Genomic DNA, 21,057 nt, shown 5'->3' with positions numbered 1-21,057 from the left:
TCTTACATTTATATTTTAACAAAATTCTTAAATAAAACTCAAAACTCAAAAATGTTCGGAAATTGTGTTATGACTGATTACCAAACCTTTGGTAAAATCAAAATGCACAGGTCCGACAAACACATCCATCATCCATGTACGACACACATGACTAAGTGTACTTCGAGCATTTAATTATTCATAACAAATTACAAAATTGAAAATTTTGACACTCAACATGGTTGAATGATTGACACTACTCTAATACTGACCTGGAAACCGTTTAGATCCGTGTAAAAAATATCCTTGGAATCTATCCCTGAAGTAAACCGCATTGATATCTCCGAGTTATCCATCCTACGGGAGGTGAGATCTATATCGTTCTGTATACTGAGCCCAGTACCATCTACTCCAGGGGAGTTGAGCAGGAAAACACGATGGGTCAACCAAGCAGATACTACCTCAACGTACGACCTAGAAACAAATACAATTCTACTACAATTCTACTCAAATTCTACTCAAATTCTACTCAAATTTCAATTAAAATCAAATAATTTTGGTTGTATTTGTCCAACAATTCCCTTTCTTAACTTTTTTTGTCAAATAATTAGCAATTCCGTAATTTTTTACTATTCAATTAAAAGGGAAAAAATATAAAATGAAACTTAAACTTCAGAGCGTTTTATAGTTTTTCCAACAGTTTATTTATTTAGCCTAAAAGTAAAATTCAGCGATAAACCCCGTAAAAAACCATATGTTAATTGAATAAGAGCAGATGAGCAGATTTAAAAATTAAATTTTATAAATGAAAACTTACATTAGTTTGCCCTGGACTATCCTAATGACAGGATCCTGGAACTGAACAACGGATCCAGGACCATCAGGTAGGAAGAGGTAGGCTCCACTCCGCTCCCCTTGGGACCTAGCTCCATACTTGATAAACTGTAGACGGGTTGGAGTAGTTTCTCCAGTATCCAGGTTTGTTAAACCCTCCAGTAAACCTGTACTTCCAAACTTAGCCTTTAACACAATATGTGTTCAATATTCAGTTTATGGTAGTTATGTCAAGAATAATCTTTATATGCATCTTTAACACAATATGTGTTCAATATTCAGTTTATGGTAGTTATGTCAAGAATAATCTTTATATGCATCTTTAACACAATATGTGTTCAATATTCAGTTTATGGTAGTTATGTCAAGAATAATCTTTATATGCATCTTTCATTATCTTATAAATATAGGAGCGTGTGTGTACTGTGTAATGAGTCCGTATACTGAATACTTTAACACAATATTTGTTCAATATTCAGTTTATGGTAGTTATGTCAAGAATAATCTTTATATGCATCTTTCATTATCTTATAAATATAGGAGCGTGTGTGTAATGTGTAATGTGTCCGTATACTGAATACTTTACATAATTATGTTACCTAGGTAATATATGAATAAGTCGAATAACTATTATATCAACCTTTTTGATACAGGAGGTCGTTTTCTACCAAGAATTTACCAATTTTTTAAACTCCACGGGCAAAGCCAGGCACTTCAGCTAGTCATTATTAAAAGAGACCCCTTGTTCTAGTGCTCCTGTCCGAATTAACTTTGATAAAGAATTTGTTTTTAATTAACAAATCTCCTGTTTATCAGACAAAACATACATTTCAAATGTTAAAGGAATTGAGTCTTTGTTACAAACTCTGATTTTCTAATACCTATATTTTTTCCACCTGATGGTGTAAACCTTTGATATTTCAAACTTGGATTTTTTCATCTAACAGAATTCATAGTTTGAAATATCTAAGGTCTACGGCATTTGATTACAAAGATATAGAGATTAGAAAATCATAGCTTGTGACAAAGACTCAATTCCTTTCTCCCAAAACATGAATTCAAAACTAAGCATACTTCGATTGGTTATTGGGTCAAATAAAAATACAAGGAGTTAAAGATAATATTGTGTTCCTTTAAGTATGTATTTGCCAAAGTAAATGGTTCAGGTTTCATCAGAGTTACAGAAGAGAACGGAGCAATCTAAATTAGACAATTTTAAACTTAATACTCTTGAATAATAAATCAATAGAACATGAAAAAGTTGCGCCGTTTGCAGGAAGCCACTTCAAATAGAAATAAACTTTGAATTATTTCCATGTCGTCTTCAAATTCCATCTTAATCTTGCGACCCCTCTACCTGATATGGTTCCTTGTCTGAGTTAATTATCCTGACTGTAGGAACACTGAGTTCCTCTACTCTACTCTCCTCAGTTCCAACCCCTCGTAGGAAGTAGGTTTCCAGGGCCAGAGCAGGCACATTAGCTAAATATTAGATTATCAAACATTTACTATGCCTCTTTTTCTCCCAACCATATGGATGTACTGGGTTACCCACAAAGGACGAGACAGACGACCGGAAACTCTTAAACTGAGACGATCCCAAGGTTAAATTATGTATTCCGCCTAAAATATAGTTACAAACTAGTTTACAGTTGCAGGAAATCATGAATATAAGGAAACAAACTAGTTTACAGTAGCAGGGAATCATGAATGTAAGGAAACAAACTGGTTTACAGTAGCAGGGAATCATGAATATAAGGAAACAAACTAGTTTACAGTTGCAGGGAATTATGAATGTAAGGAAACAAACTAGTTTACAGTTGCAGGAATGTAAGGAAACAAACCAGTTTACAGTAGCAGGGAATCATGAATGTAAGGAAACACAAACTGGTTTACAGTAGCAGGGAATCATGAATGTAAGGAAACAAACTAGTTTACAGTTGCAGGGAATCATGAATGTAAGGAAACAAACTAGTTTACAGTTGCAGGGAATCATGAATATAAGGAAACAAACTAGTTTACAGTTGCAGGGAATCATGAATGTAAGGAAAAAAACTAGTTTACAGTTGCAGGAATGTAAGGAAACAAACTAGTTTACAGTAGCAGGGAATCATGAATGTAAGGAAACAAACTAGTTTTCAGTAGCAGGGAATCATGAATATAAGGAAACAAACTAGTTTACAGTAGCAGGGAATCATGAATGTAAGGAAACAAACTAGTTTACAGTAGCAGGGAATCATGAATATAAGGAAACAAACTAGTTTACAGTTGCAGGAAATCATGAATAAAAGGAAACAAACAAGTTTACAGTAGCAGGGAATCATGAATAAAAGGAAACAAAAAATATAAATTCCGTACAAATCTTTTCTCAGGTCTCATCTTTTGTGGGTAACACTGTAGAAAAAATAGTTGCGGGTTTTGTTTAGAAATTTTAGATTGCTTTGAACATAGACACTGTCAAATCATTAGGTAATACTTAATGATAAATCTTTCTCGCACTCCCCCCACCCCAATAAAATCTCTTAAAAAGAAAAGCAAAAACTAAAATAAATGGCATTTACAACAGCAATATTTCAGATATTTCGAAAATCTTTTTGAGTCGACAAAAAATAACTCCTAATGAGTGTTATAATCCTAATCCTTTAAATCAAATATAGTATAAAAAGTAAGGCAAAGAGATTAAGGGTTTTTGAGAATTTACCTAGAAAGGTCAATTCGTACTCTGAGTTAGATATTTCTCCATCCTTGATAAATACAGGAGATATTTGACAGGGTAGTTCCACCTCCTCCTCCTCCTCCCTACCCCCATCCTGATACTCATCTTCAATCTTACTCATCATATACACCTGAACATATTAAACTATTGATAAAAACATGAGATATTTGACAGGGTAGTTCCACTTCTTCCTCCTCCCTACGGCTCAGTTTCATTTGCCATAATATTTTTGCCATAATTACACTTGACATAATACTTTTGCCATAAGTAACACTTGCCATAAGTTACACGTGACATAAGTCACAATTGCCATAAGTTACACTTGCCATAATGGTTACACTTGCCATAATTACATTGGCTATAATTACTTTTGTCATAATTTTCTAATTTTTAAAAAGATGTAAATCTGTCTTTTTTATTGCAAATGCGGGAAATTTTCCGATGAAAATTCGCAACCTTAGTTTTCTCATTGTTTTAAAACAGAACAGTTGACACAAGTTCAGCTCCATATTTTCTCACAATGGAGGACCCTTTGGTGACCTTTGAGACCACATGTAGGGGTAAACCAATGGTTCGAGACAGCAACAACTACACCTATGTAGCCAATGCCTCGTCTACAGAAGTAAAATATTGAAAATGTTCGGTTAAAATGTGCTCAGCTAGAATTTGAACCCTAATTTCTTCCTCAAACCTATGAGAGGATTGCTAACATTGTCCTACTGTATAATACTCTTCCCATAGAAGAGTACCTAAAACTGATAGCTCATGAACTGTCTGTGCATTAGATTTGTAATTTGTATTCTATTTGTAATTGTAAAAAAAAATATAAATATATGTTTGTTAATTCAAACCAAATTTAATTTTAGTTATGGCAAGAGTAATTATGGCAAGTGTAATTATGGCAAGTGTAACCATTATGGCAAGTGTAACTTATGGCAAGTGTGACTTATGGCAAGTGTTACTTATGGTAAATGTATTATGGCAAATGTAATTATGGCAAAAATATTTATGGCAAAAATATTATGGCAAATGAAACTGAGCCCTCCCTACCCCCATCCTGATACTCATCTTCATTCTTACTCATCATATACACCTGAACATATTAAACTATTGATAAAAACATGAGATATTTCACAGGGTAGTTCCACCTCTTCCTCCTCCCTACCCCCATCCTGATACTCATCTTCAATCTTACTCATCATATACACCTGAACATATTAAACTATTGATAAATACAGGAGATATTTGACAAGGTAGTTCAACCACCTCTTCCTCCTCCCTACCCCCATCCTGATACTCATCTTCATTCTTACTCATCATATACACCTGAATATATTAAACTATTTATAAAAACATGAGATATTTGACAGGGTAGTTCCATCTCCTCTTCCTTCTCCCTACCCCCATCCTGATACTTATCTTCAATCTTACTCATCATATACAGGGTCGAGCTCCAGCAACTTATCCGTGTCTGATTGTGTTTTAGTGGATCATATCCATTTAAATTGGTTTCTTTTAGGATTCAGTGTTAAGTGTATGCCAGATAAGGAAGGAGTCCTAAAATGCCGATAAATATGATTTTTGAACAGTACAAACGTCTGTTAGAGGACAGGAAGAGTTTGTAAAAAGGGATACAACCTGAATCTTTAAATAATAGTAATAATAATCCAAACTAATTTTGATTAATTTTAACAGGGGTTAGTATTTATCAAGCTGCCCCACCCCCCCCCTGCCCTAAATACCTGTACTGTGAACTCCAGCTCTAGAATGGAACCCCTACCTTTATATTATGACTAGAGACGCGAACAGTGACCATCTCCTGCCGTTTTCTAGCTTGGCTGTTGTATATAACCAGCCGACTCAAACCACCAGCGTTATCCACGTCAATCACAGTTTTCTAATTTGTCATTATTCATAAAAAGTTTGACATACAAATTCTGAACAACGATTCACCCTTTATTGAATAATAAAAGTTCGATGTTTCCAGTGTATCTTCCTTGCAAAGTAGCTCGGGATATTTTTCTAGGCTATTTCAAGAAATGAAAGGCCTGAATTTGTCACAACAAGAGTCGTTTTGTGTGAATTGTTCTGGCACCATCTTTGAGAGACTGTACGCGATAATATCAAGCACGACCCTTCATCACGCCATGGTAACGCCATGGTAACGCCATAGTAACTCCAGATTTACAAGGTTACTCCTGAAACCGTAACCTTATCAAAAATGTGGCTGATAACGTCGTTTTTCTCAATTGATAAGTGTTGTTATGATAATTTCTCCTTAGTTACTTGTAATCAAGAAATGCGCAATCACTTTTGATGAGAAACCAAAAATAAAAAAAACAGTAAAAAAACAAAAAACATGGATATCTAATTCATACTTGATTACACAAAGCTTTTATGGAAAACTAACAACTTTAAAAGTTTAAAATGTTCAATATTTGCATGAATACAATTCCTTAGGAATAGACCAGGATTCAGATCTTAGGTCATCTAGGTCAAAGTAGGCGGTGTCAGTCCTGAACAAAATATAAAATAATATGATAAAAAATGTGTCAAACTTTATTAAAAAAATAATCTTGACAAAAAAAAGTATGTTATAGCGGCTTAAACTCAAATCCCAGAACTATGAACTTCCGAAAAACATGGTGGAAAAAACAACTAAAGCATTTTTGATTTTTCCCACCACTGCACAGTATCGACGCTCCCCTCCCCACCTTCTCAAAATATATACCCCTGCTCAAGTAAATAAGATGATGAACAAATGATGCTAAAAAACATACTTAAAATGGAATCTACCTGGGCGTATAGTTAGGTTTTTTAGTTGTAAGAAGAAAGTTAGTGGACTGCTGAATAACAAACTGCATTGCCTACAAATATTATATTAGTATCTGAACTGGGCAAAGTTCCTCCTTTTTAAAACTTGTTAAAATAAGAATATCTCCATCAAAAGTTAGAAAATTATCCCCGGTAAAGGTTTTACAGATTCTTCTCAGAAAACTGAGAAAAGGGTAATTATCATATAATAATTTTTATTTTGATCTTTCTTTAAACCCCGGCAACCTCCCAAGAATTGAGAAAATAAATTTCAATTTGGTCAAATATTAATTTATTTCTCCAAAAAAAGTCGTCTTAAAGCCATAATTATACTAGGAAATAAGAATAAAATGAAGAGCGAGGATTCTCGATGACATGTCAATAACCCCATAAGATTCGTACTAACGCGATGTGCTCTATTTTCCTACCTTGATACTCAGAAGCATTTTCTGTCCATAGTCAAGCACAACATGGTCCTGAAGGAATACATTTCAGAAAAAAATGAAAAAAATGATGTAATATTATTCTATTTCTTTTTTTCTAAAATACTCAAAAGCTGAACCGATTGGACCTCATGACCAACAGGGATGGTTTATGGCAGGTCAGACTCAAGAATTGCCTAAGCAAATTAAGATCTTTGAAAACCACCATTAAAAAGGGACAATTGCGGATTTTAAAATTTGTTTAAAAAAGAGCTATTTTTAAATTTAAATTACCTTTGCTGTTCCTGTAATACCATCATGATGTTGGAATAATCCTAGAGATTGACGAGCATACACCAATTTAGCAATACATTCCTGAAAGGAAAACATTAAACATTGTACTTTTGGTATATCACTTCCTTTAACTTCTCATTTATACCAAACACCATAATTTCATTATTTTAGGCAAGTCTAAAGGGGAGTGTAATGATATAAAAGAAAATGCACAATGAGAGGAAAAAATCTGTAGTCCTTGTGGCCTGGCTCTGATATTCCCGCTATGCTGATACCTGGAGCCCTGGGGATTAACGATCAAGTAGTCCAAGTAAGTAAAATATATAAATTATATATACACCTGATTACTCCCAATATAAATAGAATATTTCACCTTGGCAAGATCTGTTTTATCTGAACCAATGTATTCCATCTCTGCCCAGGACAAGGAGAACAAGATCTCAGCTCCCCTCAATTAAAAATAAATAAATAAATTCAATTATCAATTTCACAACTGTAAACATTATTTTAAAATGAATGCAGAGATATAAATTTCCAGAATAGGTAACGAGGAAAACGAGGATTAATTAAGAAAAATATATTTCCCATGTCCGAATTTAATGAATTTAAGCCGCGTCTCAAATTCACCAAAAACCCAGTTTAAATTGAGCGCCGGCCTAAATCTTAAAAAATTAAACACAATTTTAAGTGAAGCAAACAATATTTGAGCCGCAGTTTAAATTTAAGCCGCTGCTTAAATTCTTTAAATTCGGCCTTCGGATAAATAATGTAGAAGAATATGATCCACAAAAAGTAAGAATTGTCCCATATTGTATAAGTTATGCAGTGGGACCCATTAAACTTTTAGATAGGAAGCCGGCTATTTATCTCAATTTATAATGTATAGTCTTATGTACATAAAAAACGGCAATTATGCAGTGTACACTGTACAACCCAATTCATTTAATAACTTGATTTCATACTACAGATAAAACTACTTCCAGTAGAACAACATAATATACAAATACACATGAGATTTCAACAGTTCTCTGGGTCCCATTGTAAACAACCCATTTCCGAATCCATGACCAGTGACCTCTCGATTTTATTTTACCGGGACTCACTGTTATACCTGAGGTAGTGCTCTAGTATCCTATTCATGGATTTCCAGAAAGGTCTGCTTGTAAAGTATCCAGACCAATAGTGATCATCTCGGTCTAGTTTCAGTACACATTTCAGACAGGATTAAAGCGGAAATAAAATAAAACTATGACATGAAAGCTTTTTATCTCTTTAAGATATGTTTACTCAAAAAATTTGGATTTTCCCCAAGAGCAAAAACATCAATAAAAAAATTTTATGGGGGAATGATTATTTTATAATTTAAAGAGTGTTTAATAATCCCCTAGAATCTTTTTTGGTCCCTCCTACATTATCAAAATATATAAACAATTCCTTTAGTAAAATATCCCAAAATAGCCCCTGCATATCTCTGTTGTGTGTGCCTGCATAAGTAAAGAAATCACCGGACAAGGTTGGGAACATTCGTGTCTCATCTCCAGTTTTAGCCAAGGATTTAGCTCTTACTGAACACAGTTAACAATATTAGTAAAAAACAACAAATACATTTTTTCAGAAATGTTTCGTGTTAACTTTTTTATAGTTTCACGCAGACAAATATTAATTAACCTTCTGCCCCCCCCCCCCCCCAACACCTTCTAAACCTCTTCCCCAAAAAATTGAAAAATTTGACTCTCTTAAATTACATATTTAAAACTCTAGTTCCCCATCCCCCGGCCCCATCTAAACCTCTTCCGTAATTAAACTAAAGAAATGCAGTGTTCCAGAAAAAAAAAATACGCAGACTTAAAGGTTTGCACAACGAGGGGAGGAAGGCCAGCCACAACAATTTCTCGTCCGAGCCACATTCTCCTCATTTTCTCGTCCGAGCCACCTCGGAATCCTCGTCCTTCGATTATTTTGTGTTAAAAAGTTTCCAATTCTTGAAGATATAACTATTTCTTAAAAACCTGGCCAGGTTAGGGCATAAAAAATGGATGGGCAAAAGTACTGCAATGATTATATCATGTTTGAATCTTCAAACCCATGAGAATGATGTCAAACTTTACTCAGGTAAATTTAAAATCTCTTCTGCCTCCGTAATGGCTAACCTTCATGATATAAAATAAATAGCAAAATATTCGATTTACAAAAATTTTATATTTCAGTCATGTCCTAACGTGGCTTTATTCTTAAAAAAATAGTTTTATCTGAAAGGATTAGACACTTAAAAAAATAATATTGAAAGGACGAGGATTTCGAGGTGGCTCGGACGAAAAAATGAGGAGAATGTGGCTCGGACTAGAAGTTGTTGTGGTTGGCCTTCCTACCCTCGCACAACAAATTAAATCAACGTATATCCGAATATTAGGGACGTCCTACACCCACACATAAAACTCGAAATGAATTTAGTAAATTAGCTCACTTAATTTAGTTCTTATAAGTATAAACTCATGTTCTACTGGACCTGCTTTGAAGTAATCTGTAAGTGTTCCCCACTGTATTTTAGCGTTGAGTCTAGGATTGGAGTTGACATGGTCAATAATCATCTGATAGTTAGTATACTGATCATTCCATTCCTTCTCTCCATCCCACCTTAATACAGGGTATCCATATATACATTAGTTAGTATACTGATCATACCATTCCTTCTCTCTGTCCCACCTTAATGCAGGGTATTTATATACATTAGTTAGTATACTGATCATTCCATTCCTTCTCTCCGTCCCACCTTAATACAGGGTATATATATACATTAGTTAGTATACTGATCATACCATTCCTTCTCTCCGTCCCACCTTAATGCAGGGTATATATATACATTAGTTAGTATACTGATCATTCCATTCCTTCTCTCCATCCCACCTTAATACAGGGTGTATATATACATTAGTTAGTATACTGATCATTCCATTCCTTCTCTCCATCCCACCTTAATACAGGGTGTATATATACATTAGTTAGTATACTGATCATTCCATTCCTTCTCTCCGTCCCACCTTAATACAGGGTATATATATACATTAGTTAGTATACTGATCATTCCATTCCTTCTCTCCGTCCCACCTTAATACAGGGTATATATATATACATTAGTTAGTATACTGATCATTCCATTCCTTCTCTCCATCCCACCTTAATACAGGGTATATATATACATTAGTTAGTATACTGATCATTCCATTCCTTCTCTCCGTCCCACCTTAATACAGGGTATCCATATATACATTAGTTAGTATACTGATCATACCATTCCTTCTTTCCGTACCACCTTAATGCAGGGTATATATATACATTAGTTAGTATACTGATCATTCCATTCCTTCTCTCCGTCCCACCTTAATACAGGGTATCCATATATACATTAGTTAGTATACTGATCATACCATTCCTTCTTTCCGTACCACCTTAATGCAGGGTATATATATACATTAGTTAGTATACTGATAATACCATTCCTTTTCTCCGTCCCACCTTAATACAGGGTACATATATATACATTAGTTAGTATACTGATCATACCATTCTTTCTCTCCGTCCCACCTTAATAAAGGGTATATATATATACATTAGTTAGTATACTGATTATTCCATTCCTTCTCTCCGTCCCACCTTAATGCAGGGTATTTATATATATTAGTTAGTATACTGATTATTCCATTCCTTTTCTCCGTCCCACCTTAATGCAGGGTATTTATATATATTAGCTAGTGTACTGATCATTCCATTCCTTCTCCCCCTCCCCACTTTCCACCCTAAAACACTGTATTATTTGATTAATTGATTGATTTTATTACGTCATAGTTTTATGCTTGTAAATCATAATCCATTATTATATTCTAATATTATTCACTGTACTTTTTAACTCATGTAATAAAGGGCAAGTAACTGCTCAGTCCTTAAAATTATATCCATGCAGATTAGTAGTTTTTTCCTTGTAAGTCGTTTTGCACCCTTGCAGCTTAATGTGTGAACAAAATAAATCGAAAAACCTGAAATCGTCTCCAAGAGGAATGAGGACTACATTGGACCGGTATAGCGTGGACTTCTTCCTGTACTGGTCCAGCAGCATCAAGGACCTGGACTCTACGTTCTCAGCCTGAAGAAGTTCATGATGAAGATTAAGAAGAAAAATATTGGATGAGGTTTATAAAGAAATATATTAAATTCTAAATTCCTGAAAGATACATAACCTTTGTCTCTCACAAATCTAGTACTTAAGCCCGTAAAAATTGAGATTTAAAGGGACCGTTCACTTATTTGGGTAATTTCAGGGTAAACTAAACAGCCTATTCGCTCTTGATTGGTAATAGTCTTACTTTTCAAAGACAACTGTGGCCGGAGAAAAAGCCGATTTTTCGTTCAGAATTCGAGCGCAAAGGGACGGTCCCTCTCTATAGACACTAATTGATGTTTTCTTCAGTATGTTGTGAATCAAAATAAATTTCGAATATAAAATTAAACTGTAGTATCTGATCGTTAATTGTAAATGTCATTATTTTTTAATTTTTGTTGTTAATTAACTTTCTATTTCTAAAATAAAACTATTTTATCGCATTCAAAATTGTGTATTGCCTGTGTAAAAAGCTGAATTGAACGCGGCATGACAAATGAAAAGTTGTGCACATACGCGAACAAAATCTACGAACCAAAATACGAGTAATGATTAATTGATTGTCGTAGAGACGTCGTCTTTGTATACATATTTTACATGTTTTAATACGAAAAACGTAAATTTCTTGCTAACTCAAATATCAAAAGTTTTCATATAATAGTTCATAATAACGAACACATAATGACATTAAAATATAATAAATTTAAATGTTATTGGGCTGCTGTTACTGAAAAAAACATCAAATAGTGTCTATAGAGAGGGACCGTCCCTTTCAGCTCAAATTCTGAACGAAAAATCGGCTTTTTCTCCGGCCACAGTTGTCTTTGAAAAGTAAGACTATTACCAATCAAGAGCGAATAGGCTGTTTAGTTTACCCTGAAATTACCCAAATAAGTGAACGGTCCCTTTAAAACGAGGGAATAATTTTTTTTGAAGAACCAGACATTTGGCTCAGTGAATCCTGAAGTATTATGTCAAATATAGACATTAAAAAATAAAGAGAAAAAATAAAAAAAAGAAAATTTCTTATTCCATTTTTAAAAATGCCAATTAAAAAATTAATTTTACCGATATTTTACGTGGAGGCACATTCCAGGGGCAACTTGCTCGACTTCCTACAGAATATAAACAAGTTAAAGTTGCACGGACGTCGGACATGTAATGTTGCACCTCAAATGACCCCAGGAAAGGTTTAAAGCATGGATAATAAGAATATATCATAGTCAAGGTTTGATGTAATTTTATAGCTGGGGTGTTAGGCAGTACGTAAGACATTGGACCCTGGACTAATAAACTTATCTTTGGTTTTCGTAAAGTTAACAGTTGTCAAAGTAGTGTATCATAAAGTATCATAAAGTCGGAGATACTAAACCTTGGTTATATTTAATACTTTGAATTTAAAACAAATATCTCAATATCTCAGTCAATTCTTAAGGTACAAAAACTTCATACCACATTTTGGAAATCTCAAATCAAGATGCGTAGGAGGCTACCCAATTCTTAGGAGACAATGTTGTATTTACAAGATTTTAGCTACTGTATATCAGTTCTGTTTAGTCCAGGGCCCACGATTTAACAAAGCTCTTTTCTGATTTGAACCCTGAAATTCACTTCAAATTTTTATAAGAGCAAATTATTTTCATAGAATGAACGATAGCCAGAATGAACATTTGTTAGAGTGAAACCTTAAGTACACCATGCAGAGATTTAAAAATTTCCCAAAAGAATGTAAGGTCCACTTAGATATAACGACTATAAAGACCCACAAAATTACATGTACGCTGGCCCAGAATAGTATAGATCGGTAGATAGAAGCATATCTATAAGAAGGCCGTGGTTGATAGACCAGCGATGTTGAAAAATTTAGCCCGGAAAAATGTAATTATGAAAATGCACCAATTTAAACAGAAAACTCCACGATGATGCGAGGACGATTAAAAATGGCGATTTTCAGACCAACATTTACGATCGCAATAATTGTTAAAAGGGAAGGGTGCGTCGCAAAACGCTTTAACAGATAGTTTTAAAAAACGACTTATTAGACAAGTACATCCGCCAATCAATTAATCAATCAATCGTGTTTCATCTGAAATCCCAAAATTAGAGATCAAGACCGCCGACGGGGGCGTGGAGAAAATATACGGGACACTGGTTTACCAACAAAAAATAAGATTTCAGAGGCGACTGTACGGAATTTAAGCAAATTTTATTCATGATTCCATGCAACTGAAAACTTGTTTCTTTCTTTTTTAATTCAATAAATAGGCCATTAAAAGGATGTACATTCAAGGTACTGGCAGAGGGCTGAATTTAACATTGGAATCGTCATATTTTTATAGTTTCAAATAGTCTTTCCAGTCTTATTCTTCGCGTTTAACTCTTGACCTTTTGAAAGCTTTATTTTTTTTAACTCTACAAGACATTTTACCCTTACAGGACATTCATTTACGTTGCTCCCAAATCCATATAATATACCAAAAACTAGATCCTTTAACGATAAAAACCATAAACAATTGGGCAAATTGAAGGATAATATATTTCAGGGGGGAAACATGTATCTAAATTTATTGGAGAAACAAGATATTTATTCTTAGAGCAGGTGTCGAGGTAATAACCATTAATGATACAAATAGTTCGCGATAAACTTAAAAGCTATGTCTTATTTTTGCAAAATAAAGTTGTCTTTAATATTGTTTGTAAACATTTAACAGTTTTCGAATTTTAAAAAAGACTGCAAACGTAACTTCCAGAGACTTAATCATCGATTCAGAACGGTACCGTTAAAGGGAGTGACTGGCAATGTATGGCAGTTGAATTTAGGATGGAGTTTTGTGGAGAAATTGTTTAGGATTTATTTGAGACATCGTTTAAATGATGTGTAGTTACTGAGTTTGAACGCAAAACTGACTTTCCAAAATAATCCTTTTGGGTGGTTACGTTTTGAGAATCGATTTTTTAAAAACTATCAAACAGCGACGATGAAAAATGTAACAAAAATTCTACAGTAAACTAATTAGATGTTAAGAAATTTGCCAATTTGTCAAAATGTAAGAATCAATTATTTCTTTTTCATCATTATATTGAATTTCTTATTTTTTAAAAGGGGGGGGGGGCACGAAACGTATTACTCTCTGCACCAAGGTATATTCTAGTATATACCAGATACCTGGTAATCTGAGGAAATCAAACTGGCAGCAAATCTTGGGATCAGGTCCACATGTGTGCGGAACATCGTAACTGAAATAATTTAGTATAATTTTCGGACTGTCCTATAATTGAATTCCTGGTCCCTGTACCTGTAGAACGGCATCATGTGGCAGAACATATCACTAGTGGAGTTATGATCCCAGTGCTGACGCCAATTAAACTCAAGATTTTTGTCCTGAAAAATATAATTGATTATTCCCGGTATTTTTTCAAATTTCTCTTAATTTGTTTAAATTAGTTTTCCATTTTTGACTAGAAAAATAATGTTGGTTGGAAGGTTTTGAAAAATAAAGATTTTTAATTTAAAAAACCAAACCTTTGCTAGTTTCTTTTTGACCGAGTAATGTGTTCTCTGTATAAGCATATTATCCAGGCCAGCTCTAATCAAACAATTTAATTACACCGTCAGCAAGGTATTTAAAGCTTATTAAAGGGATTGTTCACCAATTTGAAAATATACTAAAACACTGATTTTTGGAACAAGGAACCTGGAACACTACATCCCTTTAAGGTAATGTATAAACTCTAGTCTAGAGGATATAAAATTATTTATAGAAAATCTTTTATTTATTTTATCTTTTGAGCACTTTGAAGCTGTGATAATGTCTTTGAACTGAAAGATCAAGAAACCAAGGACAAAATTTCGTCCGACAAACAAGAATTCACTGATTCGTTCCCCAGAAATAGAATAATCAAAAATGTAGAGAAGGCGGGACTTTGAGACACATCATGAGACAGAATTTTCTTCATTATGAGGTAAAAAATATATTTTTGCCGGTGCAGTTGTTGTTCCTTTTGAGAATATAGCTCATAGTTGGAGACATTCCAAAAGGATCTATCGACCAACCACTGTTAGGTTGGTAACCTTGAAGATTCTGATGACACCACTCATGTCCTGAATAAACAAAATACTTTTAAAGAGAAAAATTACAAAAAAAACGTTTTATTTGATTTTTTGTTATTGATTGGAGAGGTTGCGGAACTACCTACCGCGACGGTTGAAATCCTGAATCAACTATTAAAATCATCATAAATCATTAAATTTGAATCGGTAATTCAGGATTTGAACCGGCGGTAGATAGTATCGCAATCGCATTCTCTCTACAATTATTAAAATTCCACCCCAGATTGAAATTTTCTGAAAAACGAGAAAAATGCGTAGACCTTTCTTTTATAGTGCACTGGGAAATTTTTAATATGAACTGCCAAATAACATTGATAAAAACCAATAGAAAAGAAGACGAGAAAGCATTATTAATATTAACATAAAATAAAAGTGTTTATGCAAAGTTAAGACTAATTCACGTATCTTTTTTTTCATAATCCATTACTTAGAAAATATATACCAGAGGTATGTTTGTATTCTTATAAGGCCCTTCTACCCCCCCCCCCACTCCCTTCCAATCCTTTTTTCACGGGTGTTTTTTCTTTTTGCATTGGGGAAAATACATGAAATTTAAAAGTATCAAAAAATGGATATAAAACTTCCTAGTTGATGTCAAATATTCTTTTTTCCCCAGAGAACAACGAAAATCCCTCTTCCCACTTTAGAGTAGTGCTGTTTGTTCACCATGAATAAGCTGCTCCAGCATAGCTGTATAATGAGTACTGGCCTCGTCTGGCATAACCCAGCCTCCAGTAACAATCTCCAACCTCTCCTCTTCTAGCAGACGATGGACTGTACTTCGCACCTAGTATAGTTATATTCTGTATTCTGCTCTGCCATCTTTTCCTACCTCTGTATTATACTTCATCCACTTTATCCTAACTCTGTATTCTATTCCGTCAAGTTTATTCTACCTCTGTATTGTACTCAGTCTAGTTTATTCTACCTCTGTATTCTACTCCGTCAAGTTTATCCTACCTCTGTATTCTACTCCGTCTAGTTTATCCTACCTCTGTATTCTATTCCGTCAAGTTTATTCTACCTCTGTATTCTACTCTGTCAAGTTTATCCTACCTTTGTATTCTACTCCGTCAAGTTTATCCTACCTCTATATTCTACTCCGTCAAGTTTATTCTACCTCTGTATTCTACTCTGTCAAGTTTATCCTACCTTAGTATTCTACTCCGTCAAGTTTATCCTACCTCTGTATTCTACTCCGTCAAGTTTATCCTACCTCTGTATTCTATTCCGTCAAGTTTATCCTACCTCTATATTCTACTCCGTCAAGTTTATTCTACCTCTGTATTCTACTCTGTCAAGTTTATCCTACCTTTGTATTCTACTCCCGTCAAGTTTATCCTACCTCTGTATTCTACTCCGTCAAGCTTATTCTACCTCTGTATTCTACTCCGGGAAGTTTATCCTACCTCTGTATTCTACTCCGTCAAGTTTATCCTACCTCTGTATTCTACTCAGTGAAGTTTATCCTACCTCTGTATTCTACTCTGTCAAGATTATCCTACCATAGTATTCTACTCGGTCAAGTTTATCCTACCTATTTATTCTACTCCGTCAAGTTTATCTTACCTCTGTATTTTACTCCGTCTAGTTTACTCTACCTCTGTATTCTACTCCATCAAGTTTATCCTACCTCTGAATTTTACTGACGTCAAGTATATGCTACATCTGTATTCTACACCGTCAAGTTTATCCTACCTCTGTTTTCTACTCCATCAAGTTTATTCTACCTCTGTATTCTATTCCGTCAAGTTTATCCTACCTCTGTATTCTACTCCGCCAAGTTTATCCTACCTCTGTATTCTACTCCGCCAAGTTTATCCTACTTCTGTATTCTACTCCGCCAAGTTTATTCTACCTCTGTATTCTACTCCGCCAAGTTTATCTTACCTCTGGATTTTGCTCCGCCCACCACAGAGAAAGGTAAGATATTTCCGCCCAAATAAACTTCATTGTAGGAAACTCAACTAGTTTCTTCACCATCATCGACAAAATCTGGAGCAAAATATTTTTATTTTTTATAAGAAAAACATTTTCGAAAGTTATTATTGAGCTAACGTTATGGATAATCTCATGTTAAATGTTTAAAAACAACTTACATTCTTAAAGTTGCATTTCAGGGTGTATACAATTCTTTATACACCCATAAAGAAAGGGGAGAAAGAAATCAAATACCCAAGAGGAGGGGAAGGGAAGGAAAAAAGGAAAGGAAAGGGGAAAGAAAAGGGGAAGGAGAAGGGGAACGTAAAAGGGAAAAAAAAAGAGGAAAGAAAAGGGGGAAAAAGGAGGGGGGAAATGCAAGAAAAAGGGGAAGAAAGAAGCAAAGGAAAAAGGAAGGGTAACTGCGGAAAAAAGGGAAGGATTGGGAAGAGGGAAACATAGGGAGAGGGAAGAGATGTAAGTGGATTGGTAGGAAGGAGATAGGTAGGGAAGGAGATAGGTAGGGAAGGAGATAGGTAGGGAAGGAGATAGGTAGGGAAGAAGATAGGTAGGGAAGAGATAGGTACGAAAGAGGAAAAGTAGGGACGGGGAAGGTTGAGAGGGAAAGGAGAAGGTTGGGAGGGAAAGGAGAAGGTTGAGAGTGAAAGGAGAAGGTTGGGAGGGAAAGGAGAAAGTTGGGAGGGAAAGGAGAAGGTTGAGAGAGAAAGAGGAATATAGGTAACTACGAAAGAAGAGACAGGGAATGGAATTAGAAGGGGAAGGTAAGAGGAAGGTAGGGTAGATAGGGAAATAGAACGCAGGGAAGGGGAAGGTAGAGAATATATGGAAGGTTGGCAGATAAAGAAAAGAAGGAAAGGGGAATATAGGGAAGGGAAGGGAGCTCTTTACCTCTACATAACTAGATAACTTTATCTAAAATCAGAGAGTTTTTCATCAACAATTTTACCGAATAGTTATATTGGAGCAAAATAAAACGTGTTAAAAATATGATAAAAGAATACTCATCAATAAATAATTTTTCAAAGAAGTCAAAATTACTAAAAAAAATTTCACAAATTCTCTCAAATGAATTCCAAGAACAAATAATCAATCCCAACCTTTTATGTCATTGTCACCCTACCATTACCCAAAATTTAAAAAAAATTGCCTGTGGTGCCATTTACGCTTTTTAAAATGCATGATTTTAGGGATTATTATGCACTGCAATATAAATATTAAAAAATGATGTCTTTTTAGTTCTCGAACTTGGGGAAGGAAATCAAAAAAAAAATTGAGGGGGGAAAGAATAAAAAATTTGTATTTATAAACACCCCTGTTACATTTTTATAATCATATTTGTGTTGTTTTACAAAAATATACACGTATATTGGATTGCCTCTGTTTTTTTTATAAATAAATAATTCTCTTATTTGTTCCTTTTGTTTTTAATATATTTCGAATTCATCAAGAAACTTATATATTTATTTAATTCGGTAAGAATCAAGTAGGTTGTATCATATTAAAGTTGCAGCACCCTTAAAAGCTTTTTCATTATTTATCAGGTAAAGGTTAAAAGAGTACCTTTCTGAATCAGGCATGCCCCTACCTGAATGAAGGGTCACTTGAAATAACGAGGACAGACCGTTTAAAAAACCTCACCTTATTAGTTTGATCTTTGTAATAACTTTCAAATGTTTTAATCCATCCAGGATCGTTGTGAGAATGCGGAACAATGAACACCTAGGAAATATATATATTTACATAACAATAATAATAATAATAATGATTTGAGGTGGTTAAAAATTTCAGGGGTGTAAATAAAAGAATATGGAAGATCGGTGGGTAAAAATGAAAAAAAGGGGAAAAAATGCAAGTTTTTAAAAAACTTTTTGATACTTTATTTTCATCTTACTTCAAGAAAAAAAATAGTTTTAAAGTTTCAGTTGTTTGATTCACTAAAATCTCAACTCAATCGACCTTTGATTAGAGTTGGATGGATGAAGGGGAGAAAAGTAGTCAAAAGGGGAAGGGGGGATTAATGTAATCACTGACAAAGGTTTAAAAATTGCAAAAGTGAAAACATCAGTGACACTTTGTCCCGGCCAGGGAAAATGGATTCCATTATCAGGTGAGTTTAGCCAAATAAGAGATAACGAATTCTTAGTCCCTGTCCTTGACAAATCTTCTTGAGAAGTTGAGATTTGTATTTCAAAATTCAAATTTTTATAATTTTTGTTAACATTTTGCCCCTTGGTTCCGGTTGCAAGATAGGGGGAGAATTGGTAATTTCCTAGAGAACGATTTTTGGACCCCCCCCCCCCCCGTTCTATCAATTTTGTACATGGATCTTAAATATAAGACATGTGGCCGCAGCACTCGGCCCCCTAGCCTATCCTAGCCGCAGCGCTCGGCCCAGAAAGTGTCTTAACTTAGCCTAACCCGTGGCCGCAGCGCTCGGCCCCTTAGCCTGTCCTAGCCGCAGCGCTCGGCCCAGAAAGTGTCTTAACCCCGTGGCCGCAGCGCTCGGCCCCTTAGCCTGTCCTAGCCGCAGCGCTCGGCCCAGAAAGTGTCTTAACCTAACCTAACCATAAAATAATGCAAAATAACTTAAAATTACGAGTCATGTACAAAATTGATAGTAGGGGGGGGGGGGGGGGGCCAAAAATCGTTCTCTAGGACAGCCTCAGAGAATTTACAGTGCTCTGAGGAAACTGGACAGTTTTTTTTTTATAAATAATAGTTAAAAATTAAAATAAAAATTTAATTTGTTTTCCCTGTTTCAGAGAATGAAAACCTATAAAATATTCAACGCTCAGCACAAACAAATCTGGAGAAAAAAAAGAGAAGGGGGTGTGAGAAAAAAAAATAAAATTTTCCAAGAAAATATTTGCCCTGATGCAAGGAGCCGAATTGTTTACCTGTAATGGATCATTATCCCATTGATCCTCTTTATAGTTAATATCCCAGCCTTGCTTCCAGACTCCGCCATCGGGATTGTCAAATTCTAATTTATCATAAACCTAAACAAAATTATTGTATTATTAAAAGGATTATGGGTCTTCAGCAGGGTAAAATGTAAGAAGCTATTCCCNCCCCCCCCCCCATACTCCCTCTCTAGGATAAGTATGATGTTCGATGTCCTTGGGCGAACCCCTTAATTGGGGTTATCATTGAATCCTTCATGGGTTTAAATTTTCATTCATTCTAATTTTTTTACGAGTAAATGATATATTTTCTCTTTTTTCCTCCGCACAAAAATCTATTACATGACATATACAGGGTTGGGGGGATAGTTCCAGAAAATGTACAACCCTGAGCTTGAGCTAGTACTCACCTTTTCCATCTGAATATCACAGGTCGAGGGTTGGGTCTGGGCAAATACTCCATCTAATCTGTTCACGGAGGCAAGGGTTTTATTCACATGAACTTCTCCTGTACAATTAATAAAGTTACTTACATGGATATTGGATAACCATGTGATAAAATGTTGTTAAAAATGTCGTTTTTAAAAAAATAATAATTGTACGGTATTTTATGGTTATGTACTAAAGGTTTATTCACGATAATTTTTGTCTCGAATAAAATTCATGCGTCAAAATATTGATTGCTTATTGAAATTGTAATATTTTCAAAAAGAAAAGATGAATAACTGACCTGTTTTAATCTTGTTCTTCTTGTTAGCACTCACAATATTCTTGACTGCAACCTTGAGATCCGAGATTATATTCGCGTTCTGTTCCAGGTCCGACTACACCAGGGGCACAATCAGTCATTAGTTTATAGTAAAACACCCCCAAAACTAACACTTGGCCCA

At 34.7% G+C, this 21,057-nt stretch overlaps 1 protein-coding gene across 3 annotated transcripts in view; it reads right to left on the bottom strand.

The window, feature by feature from the left end:
- Window positions 1-21,057, bottom strand: part of LOC111710355 (alpha-mannosidase 2) — a 28,465-nt gene that overhangs the window by 6,539 nt on the left and 869 nt on the right. For all 3 annotated transcript variants that reach the window (XR_002767043.1, XM_023484418.1, XM_023484419.1), the window contains exons 4-29: window positions 20,898-20,991; window positions 20,578-20,675; window positions 20,162-20,263; window positions 18,903-18,983; window positions 17,214-17,318; window positions 15,990-16,110; window positions 15,212-15,314; window positions 14,736-14,799; window positions 14,509-14,594; window positions 14,379-14,449; window positions 12,281-12,327; window positions 11,091-11,197; window positions 9,566-9,693; window positions 8,544-8,624; window positions 8,171-8,255; window positions 7,433-7,508; window positions 7,060-7,140; window positions 6,772-6,819; window positions 6,326-6,396; window positions 5,985-6,045; window positions 5,310-5,426; window positions 3,515-3,659; window positions 2,171-2,295; window positions 1,945-2,013; window positions 797-999; window positions 252-453 (exon numbers count right to left, since the gene is read on the bottom strand). Coding sequence is in view for 2 of the 3 variants with exons in the window: in XM_023484418.1 (XP_023340186.1) it covers window positions 252-453; window positions 797-999; window positions 1,945-2,013; window positions 2,171-2,295; window positions 3,515-3,659; window positions 5,310-5,426; window positions 5,985-6,045; window positions 6,326-6,396; window positions 6,772-6,819; window positions 7,060-7,140; window positions 7,433-7,508; window positions 8,171-8,255; window positions 8,544-8,624; window positions 9,566-9,693; window positions 11,091-11,197; window positions 12,281-12,327; window positions 14,379-14,449; window positions 14,509-14,594; window positions 14,736-14,799; window positions 15,212-15,314; window positions 15,990-16,110; window positions 17,214-17,318; window positions 18,903-18,983; window positions 20,162-20,263; window positions 20,578-20,675; window positions 20,898-20,991 (2,571 nt within the window). In the remaining variant the exon portion in view is untranslated. The remainder of the gene's footprint in view (window positions 1-251; window positions 454-796; window positions 1,000-1,944; window positions 2,014-2,170; window positions 2,296-3,514; window positions 3,660-5,309; window positions 5,427-5,984; window positions 6,046-6,325; window positions 6,397-6,771; window positions 6,820-7,059; window positions 7,141-7,432; window positions 7,509-8,170; window positions 8,256-8,543; window positions 8,625-9,565; window positions 9,694-11,090; window positions 11,198-12,280; window positions 12,328-14,378; window positions 14,450-14,508; window positions 14,595-14,735; window positions 14,800-15,211; window positions 15,315-15,989; window positions 16,111-17,213; window positions 17,319-18,902; window positions 18,984-20,161; window positions 20,264-20,577; window positions 20,676-20,897; window positions 20,992-21,057) is intronic.

The sequence above is a fragment of the Eurytemora carolleeae genome, unplaced genomic scaffold, assembly GCF_000591075.1.
Source record: "Eurytemora carolleeae unplaced genomic scaffold, Eaff_2.0 scaffold1049, whole genome shotgun sequence".
Classification (NCBI taxonomy): domain Eukaryota; kingdom Metazoa; phylum Arthropoda; class Copepoda; order Calanoida; family Temoridae; genus Eurytemora; species Eurytemora carolleeae.
The sequence above is the reverse complement of the archived record's forward strand: the minus strand, read 5'-3'. Positions and strand labels throughout refer to the sequence as shown.